The sequence below is a fragment of the Salmo salar genome, chromosome 02 (genome assembly GCF_965601325.2).
Source record: "Salmo salar chromosome 02, fSalSal1, whole genome shotgun sequence".
Lineage (NCBI taxonomy): Eukaryota > Metazoa > Chordata > Actinopteri > Salmoniformes > Salmonidae > Salmo > Salmo salar.
In genome coordinates, this window is record NC_138292.1 from 33386217 (window position 1) to 33399469 (window position 13253).

Below are 13253 nucleotides of genomic sequence, written 5' to 3' on the forward strand. Positions count from 1 at the left end.
GGGTTAGAGCATCAACAGGTGCATTGACAATGGTGAGGGAAGAGATGACGGCATCCTTTGACTCAAGAAACTGCTTCAACATATAAAATGTTGAATTCCACCTTGCAGTGCAGTCTTGTTTAGGCCTCAGCACAGGCATCCCCATTTGGCGTTGTATCGACTTCAGTTTTTCAGCACCTACTGTGCTCCTGTGGAAGTATTTCACAGCTGCTTTCACTTTGTTCACAGTGGGCTTCATCACCTTCAGAGCATCTCTTACTATCAGGTTGATTGTGTGGGCAAGAAATGGACATGGTTCCATTTAACATTTTCATGGCTTTGGTTATGTTAGACAGACCACTTTTCCATCTACTTGCCCTTCTCTGGCCACTCACAACCGGCTTTATATGAGATTTAGTTTTGGCAAATTCTACACTATTCTACATTATTAAAATGCTTCCAAATGCTACTGTGCTTCCGCCTCATTTTCCAGCTGTTGTTTTCACAGCTGCGTGACTCATGTTGGTTGACACTGCGTGTCTGATTGACAGGAACAACAGGTGAGGCTGTTAGTCTGAGCAGACAGTCAGAACGAATGTGTGCACGCGCTTGAGCATTTAGGCCTATATTATTATTTGAATCGGCTTTATATGAGATTTTTTTTCTATTAATTTAAATCGTTTGATTGTTCATATCTTAATTTCTTTATAGATTCGGCTCTTCTGATATGCGAGCCGGCTCCCAACGTTCACCCATCAAGAGCCGCCCATCACTAATTTACAATGACGCCCTAGGAACAAGTGGGTTAACCGCCTCGTTCAGGGGCAGAGCAACAGATTTTTACCTTGTCAGCTCTGGGATTCGATCTAGCAACATTTCAGTTATTAGCCCAACGCTCTAACCACTAGGCTACCTGCCGACCATAAATAACTTTCTGGGAGATGTTTCCTTTAAAAAAAAATATATATATATATTTTTTTAAAATAAAAAATTAAATAAATAAATAAAAATACAAAAAATACAAAAAATAAAAACAATATATACATTTTGTAAATAGTCATAACTAGCAATACGATATTTAAGTTACTGCTTTAGTCTCCTTGTTAATTGTTACTAAAATCATTTATATGGCCAACTACTCCTCATTTCCTATTTAATATTGCCATAGCAACAGACCTGCTACTTGATAGCTTTCCCTGGCTCCACAAACCAGTAACTCCCTGACGTTAGCTAGCTAGCAAGCTAACAAGAAAAGCCAGCTAAAACGTGTGATATAGACTAACTAGGGTTTACGACTGTACGGATAATTTACCAATGTGTTTGTCAAGCTAACTAACTAATTGCAACTGCTCTGTCTTGGATGGCTGTTCATCTTGAAAATGTGAGTGAAATAGCTAACTAAACTAGCTACGTTAGCCATGTTACCAAGACTTGAGAAGCTAATGCGTTAACTAGTCATGTGGTTTCAACTTCGGTGCACACCAGATGAGAGGAAAGTAGCTAAATTAGCTAGCAAACAAGACAAGACATCGGTCCATGCTACTTCTCAAAAATGTTTATTTGAATGCAAGAATTCTGGCTATATATGCCTAAAAGAAATGCCTTTCAGTGATCACGTAATGGACATAATAAAACATTTATTTGAAGAGGACGGCACAGAGTGAGTCCTCATGTTGTTTGCCACATAGCTAGTACTCACTGTCACCAAAGGAGGGCAGTACTGTCAGTGTCATGACCTGAGTGAGTGTGACTATAATCTGAACTTCATAATTATTTTGCTCTCCTCTTTCCATCAGTCTCCTCATAATGCTATCCTGTAGCCACCCCCTGGCGAAACCGATATGGCATCTGATAGCTACCCATCACATGAGGGCAGGAAGAAGAAGAAGAAGATGAGTGACGGGTGTGTAAAGAGCAAAGACAAAGAGGCTGATGTCCTGAAGGTCCAGGTGGACATAGAGGAGCTCACAGCCTCTGGCCACATTGCCCTAAAGCAAGGGGACTGCGAAGAAGCCATCAGCTGTTTCAAAAAGGCCTTCAAAGCTTCCATAGAGGTGACATTACTTAGGCTACTTCCATGTTGTCCATTTTGAGACATTTTGTCCTGCACCTCACCCATATAACATAGGGCTTGCTAAAACTGTGAGAGGGAGAACTGAGCACCTGATTGTATTGTTTGGAAAATATCCAGGCAACAAAAACTTGTCTGGTTCCAAGTCCAAATGGATTACAGTCTTTATTGTCCCCCAAATGGTAATTGGTTTTCACAACGACATTCATCTGACAACCACAATATTTAGACATACTGTATGAAAGAAAGTCAAATATGCTGCATAATGTTTACTGGTACTTATGTGAGGCCACTTAAACATTATAAAAGCGATCTTACCATACTCTATCACCCACAGTTAAAGGAGACCAGGGTCCAGCAGGCATGTGCCTTTAACCTGGGAGCTGCCTACGTGGAGGTGGGTAAAGCCCTGAAGGGGCTGGACATCCTGAAGCGGGCCCAGCCAGGAGAGAGGGGGGAGCGGGTAGCTGACCTCCAGTTCAACCTGGCCGTAGCCCATGAGACCCTGGGGAACCACGGCCAGGCGGCTGGTCACTACCTCCAGGCAGCCCAGCTGTACCGCTCCCAGGGGGACGGGGCCAGTGAGGGGGACACCTGCATGAAAATGTCCCACTGTCACCTGCTCCTAAAGGTCAGTCAGCTCCAGGTGTATGTTGTTTATGGTTCAGCTCAAGGGTCAGATTACCCTGCCAAAAATCTCAACCCCTAACCATTAGAGGGGAACTGTAAAACGGCAGTAAACTGTACTTATCTTCCTCACCTTAAGCCATTTCAAAATTTAGGTGGGATACTCTCCTAAAGAGATTTAACACCAATCCAATACATTTAGAGAAAAGCCCAAACTGTGCTTTTTTATAATGAGGGATTACCACCAGGAGATTTGCTTTCATGCGCATTAAGATTGTGCTGAGTCAGAATTTAGAAGCCCACCCAAAACTTCTGCAAAGAAAATAAGATGCTTATGCATGAGGCCTAGAATACTCTAGACTGAAAATTGAATGTTACGTAAGGACTATACCACAATTGGAAGAAAACAAGCTTCTCTGCTAAAAGAAATGCTCAAGTACTGAAAAACATGCTTTAGTAAATTACGATATGATTGTTAAAGAAGTTAGAAGTTTTCTTTTTTTACAACCAAATGGAAATAGTACATTGTTTTATGGAAATAGTTTCTTATAGAAGGGTCCAGACATCTTTTAATTTTTTTTCTTTTTAAGAAACAAACAGCAAATAACTTCCTCATCCTCGTTGTACAGTAGGGGGGCCCTGAAAAAACATGAACAAAGGCTCCAAAAACAACCAAATATGTAATTTTAGAAACAACAAAGCTCTCAGTATAGTGATGTAGGGCTTTAGATGTTTTACACATGAAATTGTGTCATTCCAAACTTTATCCGCAACATTATATTTCCTTTTGTGCAACTTGAGCGATACCTATATTTGGTTATAAATATACAACTTCTCCTTTAATTGATTGTCAGTTGATTGATTCATTTGAGCCATCTTCCTTCTAATGAATTATGTGCTCAGAAATCATGCTTTGCAATTCGTTTAATCAATACAATTATAGCACCAAGAACCTTTTAACCTTTCACCTTTTCAGATCTTTAGTGAACCTGCCCACCTCCCCCATCTTTGCTGATCACCAGCTGCCACTGATGAAGGGCCAGTCTCTGTCATTATGGTCCGTTTCTCATTGGGACACCCTCAGTCGGTGTGTCAGAGTCAAGCCACGATGAAATTATTTAGAGAACTGCCATAGACAGTGTGTGGGTGTTATCAATAAATTAGTATCATTATTAGCATTTATAATACGGATGTTAAGATTCACCTGTATGCATCAGTCCCTGGTTCAAATGTTTAAGATCTGAGTGCATCGGTAGCGGGACCCCAAACGGATCCAAATGTAGCATGTACCTGTCCGAAAATCAATTCAAACGTTGCAAATCACCTGTTCACAATTTTTTGTTGTTGCTCAAATTACTTTCTTTCTACCTTCCGAAAATACCTCTCATCTTTTGTGACAACTGCGTCCTCTCCTTCAGTGTCAAACTAAGCATACAATTGTGTTGACAGTCATTGATCGACAAGTCATTTTGCATGCTGAACAACCCCAAGCAAAATCGGTAGTCAAACTGCGAGCAGCTTCGCTCGCTGACTAACGTGAGGCATGCGTCAGGCACGAGGTTATTCCTGATCTGGCACATCTGCGCTTCACCTTCAGCATTCAGATGTTTGAAAATGTCTTGCGCAATATTAGGCTTTATCAGTTGAGTGACAACCAATGTAATTTTCTAGGTTATATTTATCAAATGTGCTGTTAAAAATGGTGTTTTACCGGAATAAAGTAGCCTAAGCTACCGCGGGACACACGGCTCTCATCTGGCGATACATGCTGATCAGGGCTTACATTGGATTTTATTTTGATTGTTCAGGTTCACCATCAGCAATAGTTTGGTAGTTTTGCTTGAAACAATGAGTATGCGGTCATTTTTAGATATACATGGTAAAGTAGATCATTTCATAATGAGGACAGCAATCACTTTTGCTACCTGCACTGCATGGTGGAAGCGGGAGAAGAAGAGGAGCTCACTCGACTCCAAAAGGTCCAACTTCCAAAAGGTCTAAACACGGTCTGAGACACAGGTAACATCCAAAGGTGTGCTTTATATTCATTGGCTATGTCATAGCAAATTAAAAAAATAAAAATATTTATACATTACTAGCTAACACTTTTAATCTGCAAAAATGACAAATTAATTAATCAAATCAAATCAAATTTATTTTTATATAGCCCTTCGTACATCAGCTGATATTCTCAAAGTGCTGTACAGAAACCCAGCCTAAAACCCCAAACAGCAAGCAAAGCATGTGAAAGAAGCACGGTGGCTAGGAAAAACTCCCTAGGAAAAACTCCCTAGAAAGGACAAAAACCTAGGAAGAAACCTAGAGAGGAACCAGGCTATGAGGGGTGGCCAGTCCTCTTCTGGCTGTGCAGGGTGGATATTATAACAGAACATGGTCAAGATGTTAAAATGTTCATAAATGACCAGCATGGTCAAATAATAATAATCATAGTAGTTGTCGAGGGTGCAACAAGCACGTCCGGTGAACAGGTCAGGGTTCCATAGCCGCAGGCAGAACAGTTGAAACTGGAGCAGCAGCACGGCCAGGTGGACTGGGGACAGCAAGGAGTCATCATACCAGGTAGTCCTGAGGCATGGTCCTAGGGCTCAGGTCCTCCGAGAGAAAGACAGAAAGAGAGAAAGAGAGAATTAGAGAGAGCATATTTAAATACACACAGGACACCGGATAAGACAAGAGAAATACTCCAGATGTAACAGACTGACCCTAGCCCCCCGACACATAAACTACTGCAGCATAAATACTGGAGGCTGAGACAGGAGGGATCAGAAGACACTGTGGCCCCATCCGATGATACCCCCGGACAGGGCCAAACAGGCAGGATATAACCCCACCCACTTTGCCAAAGCACAGCCCCCACACCACTAGAGGGATGTCTCCAACCACCAACTTACCGTCCTAAGACAAGGCCGAGTATAGCCCACAACGATCTCCGCCATGGCACAACCCAAGGGGGGGCGCCAACCCAGACAGGAAGACCACGTCAGTGACTCAACCCACTCAAGTGACGCACCCCTCCCATGGACGGCATGGAAGAACACCAGTAGGCCAGTGACTCAGCCTCTGTAAAAGGGTTAGAGGCAGAGAATCCCAGTGGAAAGAGGGGAACCGGCAAGGCAGAGACAGCAAGGGCGGTTCGTTGCTCCAGCCTTTCCGTTCACCTTCACACTCCTGGGCCAGACTATACTTAATCATAGGACCTACTGAAGAGATAAGTGGGTGATTTCAGATCAAAAGTGGGGTAGATGCCCATTTTCCCTTATGGCTCAGCTCAGATGCTTACATACAACATAGACATATACAGTACATAATTTACACACACACACACACACACAGAAGTCAGCTCAGAGAATCCCAGCTCATAAGCTCCATCAGCAGCATATTTTAATCTGGAATGGAAAAGGAATGTGTTTATGCAACAAATGTTAGTGCATTGCATCGAACTGAATCGCATCGATTCGTTCCTCTAATCAAACCGAATCCTTCGGATCGTTTCAAACTAAAACATATCGTTCCTGTATTGTATTGTAGCCCATGTATCTAGATATGTATCGAATCGTCTTGAAAGGGAAGATGCACATCCCTCATTTTTAAGAGCTTCTGCAATGTCTGACTGACTCATTTGAGATGTGTAGCAGCCAGGTCTATATACTGACAGCTCACTGACTGTCCTACATAGAGCTGGTTCTGATTCAAGCTGTGTGTTTGCAGGACTGGACCCAGGCAGCTCAGAGCTTCCAGAGGGCTGGGGAGAGCTACAGGATGGCAGGCAAGCTGGACTCAGCCGCCACGGCCTACAAAGAGGCAGGGAGTCACATGCTCCAGTCAGATGACTTCACCATGGATGATATCATCACCGTGCTCACTGATTGCCTCGAGCTGAGCGACAACATCAAAGACCCAGAGTTGCTCGGTAGATAAACTGTCAGAGTAACTGAATTGAGGAAAAAACAAATGAGTAACAGCATTGTCTGTCAACAATTTGGTCACAGTTTTGTGACTTTATCCCTCCGTCTTTCAGGTAAGGTGTACAACGACCTGGGCCTGAGTTTCTCCCAGCTGAAGTTGTTCCAGGAGGCAGCCGGGTGCTATGAGCGGGCCCTGCCCCTGGCCAGCACCAGGCCCAGCATGCTGGCCGTGGTCCTACAGAACCTGGGAGCCGTTCACAACACACTGAGCCAGTACCGACAGGCCCTGGACTACCACCGTCAGGCAGCCAGCCTGCATGGTGAGCTTATTACGTCAATTACGCTGGAGAGTTTAGTTATACTGTATTTTCTGCACAGTTCAGTGCTGTTATGTACTGCATGTAATAATGATATGCCATTTAGCATGCGCTTTTCTCCAAAGTACTCTGCATGCATATTGTTTGTATGAGTGGTGCAAGCACTCTACCAACCGAGCCACAGAGGATCATGTGTGTGTGAGGAACATGTCACCTGAGGCGTGTAGGAGTAATTGTTTAGGCAGAGGGGCAGACCATTCCTCAAACATTTCATTATACCCTGATTAATCCTTTACAGTATCTTGGTCTGTCTGTGTGTCCAGTGCTCTCCATACCTCTAATCTGTCTCTGTGAGCAGCTCTCACATTAGCAACAGAGAAAAGTGTGTGTGTGTGTGTGTGTGTGTGTGTGTGTGTGTGTGTGTGTGTGTGTGTGTGTGTGTGTGTGTGTGTGTGTGTGTGTGTGTGTGTGTGTGCGCGTGCGTGCGTGCGTGCGTGCGTGCAGGGAAGTGTGGGCTGAGATTCCACTGAGGCAATCCCATGGGGACTTACAGAGTGCTTACCACAGCACCACTGAGTGACTCACACACTGTTATGTCTTGTGCGTATGTGCATGTCATTTTTTGCTGTTGGGGATGTGAGCATGACATTATAGCTACTTATAATTTTTTTAAGTGGGTAAAAACTGATCTCTCTCTGATACCCCTCCCCCTTTCTCCCCCCTTCTCTTTCCCCCTCATTCTGTGTGTCTGTCAGGGTCTTTGGGCAGTCGTCGTGCTCAGGGCCGCTGCTTCAGTAACTTAGCCTTTGCTCTCAGTCAGCTGGGGGAGCATGAGGAGGCAGCAGAGAACTACCTCCACGCCCTGCAGGCCTTCAAAGACACTGGTACAAAATCAAGTCCAACGTCATTCTTTATAAGAATAATATTAAGCACATTTTTCATGTTGAAGTGTGTTCTAAATGTTTGAACAGACTATTAATGACTCTTTACATCCATTGACCCCTTTTGACATTTTAAGTCTCTCTCTGTCTTTCTCCCTTGTTTACTCAACTTTCTCAATGTGTCTTTATATTTATCTTTCTTGTTCCTCCTTTTCTCTCTATCTCTCATATATATAATCCATATATATATAATCTCTAGATGACTATAAGGGCCAATGGCAGACTTGTGAGTGTTTAGGGGAAGCTCGTTTTAAGTTGAGAGACCTGGAGAGAGCCACCCTCTACTACAAACAAGCTCTGGGTTTACTGTCAAAGTGCAAGGTACAGAGGTCACTACTACAAATACACCAACCCATACAATCCATCCTCGATAGAATATACTTTTTCAGTTATATATATATGGTTGCTCAGACCTTATCAGACTGTATAACGTTGGTTAACCGCCTTCTTCATTTCCAGGACTCGTCCAGCTCGGTCCAGGAGCGTCTGGTCAACAAGCTGAGTGAGGCCCTGCAACACAGGCTGTCACTGATCACCCCTGGAAAACCCCAGGTAGGTACTGTCTGGACACCACACTCCTGACCATCATACTCAGTTGCAGGAAAACAAACTGATTTGTTTATCTATCAGCCAGTATCTAGTTAATATATCAACACTATAACCAGATAATATATCAACCATCTTCTGGTCTGTTGGTGGGAACTATAATGTAGTGTGTGTGTGTGTGTGTGTGTACGTGTGGTGTGCCTGCTTGCGTGAAAACCATTACTACACTCTGCATAGAGATGTCTCGGCCCTCGTCTACACACTCAGAATAGAAAAGCTGTTCTGAATGGCCATAGGGCAAAGACTGAGCCCCAAGGTGAGGACCTTCAGCTTAAATGATGACTGTGAAAAATGGTTCTATTTCAAGCCACTTTCAACTCTCTTGTAGAACTTGTAAGTGTACTCATGCGTTTATACAGTTTTATCTCCTGTGTACTGACTGGGCTGTTGTTCCCTAGTGAGTGGAGCTGGCTCAGCAGAGGTGTCTACCGGAGCGCCGGGGAAGGAGGAGGAAGCCCCGGGGCCAGATGGAGAACAGGCACACACAGTGACCATGGGAGAAGCAGGTGACTCCCAGTCACCGGTGACAGGATCTCTCACTGAGCAGCCGGGCTATCTGACTGTGCTGCCAGGGGCAAACAGGCAGGGCATTTAACACACACACACACACTGTAAACATCATCATACAGGCTCACACAGTGCACATTATCACTAATTTACTGTACATATTAGCACACATACACTACCGTTCAAAAGTTTGGGTCACTGAGAAATGTCCTTGTTTTTGAAAGAAAAGCACATTTTTTGGTCCATTAGAATAACATAAAATTGATCAGAAATACAGTGTAGACACTTGTTAATGTTGTAAATGGCTATTGTAGCTGGAACCAGCTGATTTTTAATGGAATATCTACACAGGCGTACAGAGGCCCATTATCAGCAACCATCACTCCTGTGTTCCAATGGCATGTTGTGTTAGCTAATCCAAGTTTATCATTTTAAAAGGCTAATTGATCATTAGAAACCCTTTTGCAATTATGTTAGCACAGTTGATAACTGTTCTGATTAAAGAAGCAATACAACTGGCCTTCTTTAGACTAGTTGAGTATCTGGAGCATCAGCATTTGTGGGTTCGATTACAGGCTCAAAATGGCCAGAAACAAATGCCTTTCTTCTGAAACTCGTCAGTCTATTCTTGTTCTGAGAAATGAAGGCGATTCCATGCGAGAAATTGTCAAGAAACGGAAGATCTCAGACTGTCCAATAAAAAGAAAATATTAAGATGGGCAAAAGAACACAGACACTGGACAGGGGAACTCTGCCTAAAAGACTGGTGTTTTGAGGGTGCTATTTAATGAAGCTGCCAGTTGTGGACTTGTGTGGCATTTGTTTCTCAAACTAGACACTCTAATGTACTTGTCCTCTTGCTCAGTTGTGCACTGGGGCCTCCCACTCCTCTTTCTATTCTGGTTAGAGACAGTTTGCGCTGTTCTGTGAAGGGAGTAGAACACAGCATTGTACCAAATCTTCAGTTTCTTGGCAATTTCTCGCATGGAATAGCCTTCATTTCTCAGAACAAGAATAGACTGACGAGTTTCAGAAGAAAATCATTTGTTTCTGGCCTTTTTGAGCCTGTAATCGAATCCACAAATGCTGATACTCCAGATACTCAACTAGTCTAAAGAAGGTCAGTTTTATTGCTTCTTTAATCAGAACAGTTTTCAGCTGTGCTAACATAATTGCAAAAGGGTTTCTAATGATCAATTAGCCTTTTAAAATTGTAAACTTGGACTAGCTTACAACGTGCCATTGGAACACAGGAGTGATGGTTGCTGATAATGGGCCTCTGTACGCCTATGTAGATATTCCATTAAAAATCATCCGTTTCCAGCTACAATAGTCATTTACATTATTAACAATGTCTACACTGTATTTCTGATCAATTTTATGTTATTTTAATGGACAAAAATGTTTGCTTTTCTTTCAAAAACAAGGACATTTCTAAGTGACCCCAAACTTTTGAACGGTAGTGTACATAGATGCACCATTATACACATGTGCATAGCCCAATAACACCCATCCAGACAACCCATAAATAAACCCAGGGTAGTTTTACTTGTTGTGATTAGCACACTGGAAAATCAAACACTTTTTCATTTCGTGCCACCAGACTCCAGCCTCTTAAATTGTTTATTTTTGTAGAATGTCGTTAAGGTATAAACACCTATTGGGTTTTCTTAAATTACACTGAAGAAAATGAGCTCTGGGAGTGTCTGCTCTGCAGCGAAGAATAGAATCATGGGAAAATGGAGCGTCATTAGCCAGCCACAGATATATCATTAGAGCACCAGCAGAGAAAACAAAACCCCATACATAATTAATGGAGATGACCTTGGCTTCCACTGATGATTCACTACCATCCCCCTGTAAACATACACACACACACTCATTTTTGCATAGCTGCACTGTTTGTTATTCTCCCGTTCCCAGAGCAACCATATATCTAAGATGCCTTTAACTTGGCATTGCTGTGTGTGTGTGGCCAATGTTACACTGCTGCTTGTCATATAAATTATTCTTTAAAAGTTATTTTTGAGATGATGATGTTTGAGCGTGCCTCTTCCTCTCACCTCCAGGAACCTGAATAATCATTTTGAGCAGCCCGACCCCCATTACCAGAACCAAGACCCATCAAACCACCCTGTACTCACCCAGCAGAGTAAGAACCACTCCCCTCAATCTTAACCTGAGAAATGGGTGCACAACATGAATTTTTGCACAAATCTCCCATTGAGGAAGTAGCTAGCTACTAGGTATAACTAGTGTGTGGGCTAAGTAGTCCTTATTTGGACAGAGGACCACTAGCATGTTAAAATAACACTATCATTTTTTTTTCCATCCACATTCTGCACATATTGTTACAAGAAAGTAATGGCTATGTTATCAAAAGCTTTGTTCAACCAATTTTTACTGTTTGTTATAATCCCTCTGTAGGCGAGCATTTATATGAGGGCATTAAACCGAGGACAACACAGACTAACAGGTACATAATGTTCGTCTGTGAGTTATTTCCAGTGATCAGCTATGGTTTGAGTAATCATTGATACTGACTGAACACGTATCATTTGTTTTAGTGAGACTCCATTGTCTGAGAGCTCCGAAGTTTCACCCACTGCTGCGTCAGATAATGAAGAGACCATACCCCTGTTAAAGAAACGGAAGTCCCAAATCTGCACGGTCATGTGACTAGATGCATGTCCAGGCTAATGTGGTTGGTTAATTGAAAGTATTCATAGGAATGACTCTATTGAGTGTATTTCTATGGGTCAAATCTGCTCTTTGCACATTGGTATTAAAAATTCTAATGCACATGTAAGTAAGTGCTACTGTATAATATTGTCTGTCTCATATCCTGCATGTACAAGTGTCGCCTTGTCATTGCATTTGTCTTCCAAACACTCCCTGTGTGCATGCTGGTCATTGTCCTCCACGATGAAATTGGGGAAGGGACTGTGGATCTGTTTCCGTCCGTTAGTAGGTTCATATGTTAGTCACAAGCGATATCTCAGACAGCACTGGCCCGGTTTTGACTAAACTTGGGTGAATGATGCGTCTTGCCATAGCGTTACGGCATTTAGAAAATTACACTGATTGTCCAGATGGTGGCTCTGTAACGAGATTGAAAATGCAAACTTTGAAAGGTCACGCCCCTCACCCCGTTAGACCTTAAGTCATGAAATTTTGTAGATAGGTCCCTGTCTTCACAAGGAACAAATTTGCCTCGGGACCCATAAGTTCCGACATGATGGATTTTCTGCCATTTTGAATTGTGTGAAAAACAGTTAACGCTACTCTTCTTTTACCGAATGACCGATCTGCACGAAACTTGATATGTGGCATTTATGGAAAACGATCTCTCAACGCAATATTTTCCAGACTGGTAGCTAAAACAACATGGCCGCTATTGACCAATAAACATTCACGTGGGTGTGGTCTGGCACACAACTGCATATAAATCAGTCAAGGATATTCGTATTGTAACAGAATTTGGTACACATGTTGCAAAAACTGTCAAGACTCAACATATGCAAGAACATTCATATCGACCTTGCGGTGGCGCTATAACGGACGTATATCTGTTGATCTGTTTGACTTAGTGATGAAATTTGGCACACATGTTTAGGGATATGAGCTAACCCACACAATATTTCAGACACCACTGGCCCGATTTTGATAGAATTTGAGTGAATGATTAGTCATCTCATAGACATCTGGCATTGACAAAATTACACTTATGGGGGGGCTATAGTAATCAACTGTACATGCGTTAGTCATTCGTGGGGGATGACATGTTTACTGTTGCCTTATTTCAAGGTGTCTTGGTAGTCAATATTCTAAGATTGTCATAATGTGTATAATTTCTTTGATCATGCTAACTTTAATCTCTGCTGTTCTCTTGAATCATGGTTGTACAATTTTAAATAAATGTAATCTGTTTTTGAAGTATTTAACTCTGATCCTTTGTAAATTAATAGTCACCCCAAGGCTTAACAAAGCCATCGCCGTTGATCATTGCTACAAGAGAACACAAAAAAGAACAAGCACTCAATCTGTTTTCAATTGGTTTTCCTAAAGGGCACACTTTCAGAAATAGGCCTAACCTTTAATTAAATGTAAATGGAGGGTAAATTAAATTGGCCGCTTCAATCGACTTGTTAAACATGTTAATGAAACATTTTCACTGTGGCAGAGGTCACGTTCACAGTTTTCACAAGTCAAATTGGGGGTGGCAAGAGTCAATCTATTGTAAAGAAAACACATTCCATGCATTTGTTTATGGTAAAGC

At 42.4% G+C, this 13253-nt stretch overlaps 1 protein-coding gene across 2 annotated transcripts; it reads left to right on the top strand.

Annotated features, from left to right (window-relative positions):
• The first annotated feature begins 1136 nt into the window (after window positions 1–1136).
• LOC106580236 (uncharacterized) lies at window positions 1137–12913 on the top strand. 2 transcript variants are annotated; one of them, XM_014161061.3, is made up of 13 exons: window positions 1139–1360; window positions 1776–2033; window positions 2388–2681; window positions 6407–6608; window positions 6717–6923; window positions 7676–7804; window positions 8061–8182; window positions 8321–8413; window positions 8645–8723; window positions 8866–9049; window positions 11044–11126; window positions 11402–11450; window positions 11542–12913. In XM_014161061.3, exons 2-13 carry the CDS (start codon window positions 1821–1823, stop codon window positions 11651–11653), a joined length of 1767 nt encoding a protein of 588 aa, XP_014016536.2. In that variant the 5' UTR covers window positions 1139–1360; window positions 1776–1820; the 3' UTR covers window positions 11654–12913. The 2 variants fall into 2 exon arrangements, 1 of the variants encoding a protein (XP_014016536.2); XR_001322845.3 differs by lacking the exon at window positions 11542–12913 and having other exon boundaries at window positions 1137–1360; window positions 8866–8973.
• Window positions 12914–13253: the final 340 nt, after the last annotated feature.

What these genes read in the sequence shown, in the direction of transcription:
- LOC106580236 (XM_014161061.3), top strand. Translation starts at nt 1,821, where the DNA reads ATGGCATCTGATAGCTACCCATCACATGAGGGCAGGAAGAAGAAGAAG. An exon ending in CCTTCAAAGCTTCCATAGAG is followed by an intron (nt 2,034 to 2,387) that starts GTGACATTACTT and finishes TATCACCCACAG; the next exon opens with TTAAAGGAGACCAGGGTCCA. An exon ending in TCAGGCAGCCAGCCTGCATG is followed by an intron (nt 6,924 to 7,675) that starts GTGAGCTTATTA and finishes TGTGTCTGTCAG; the next exon opens with GGTCTTTGGGCAGTCGTCGT.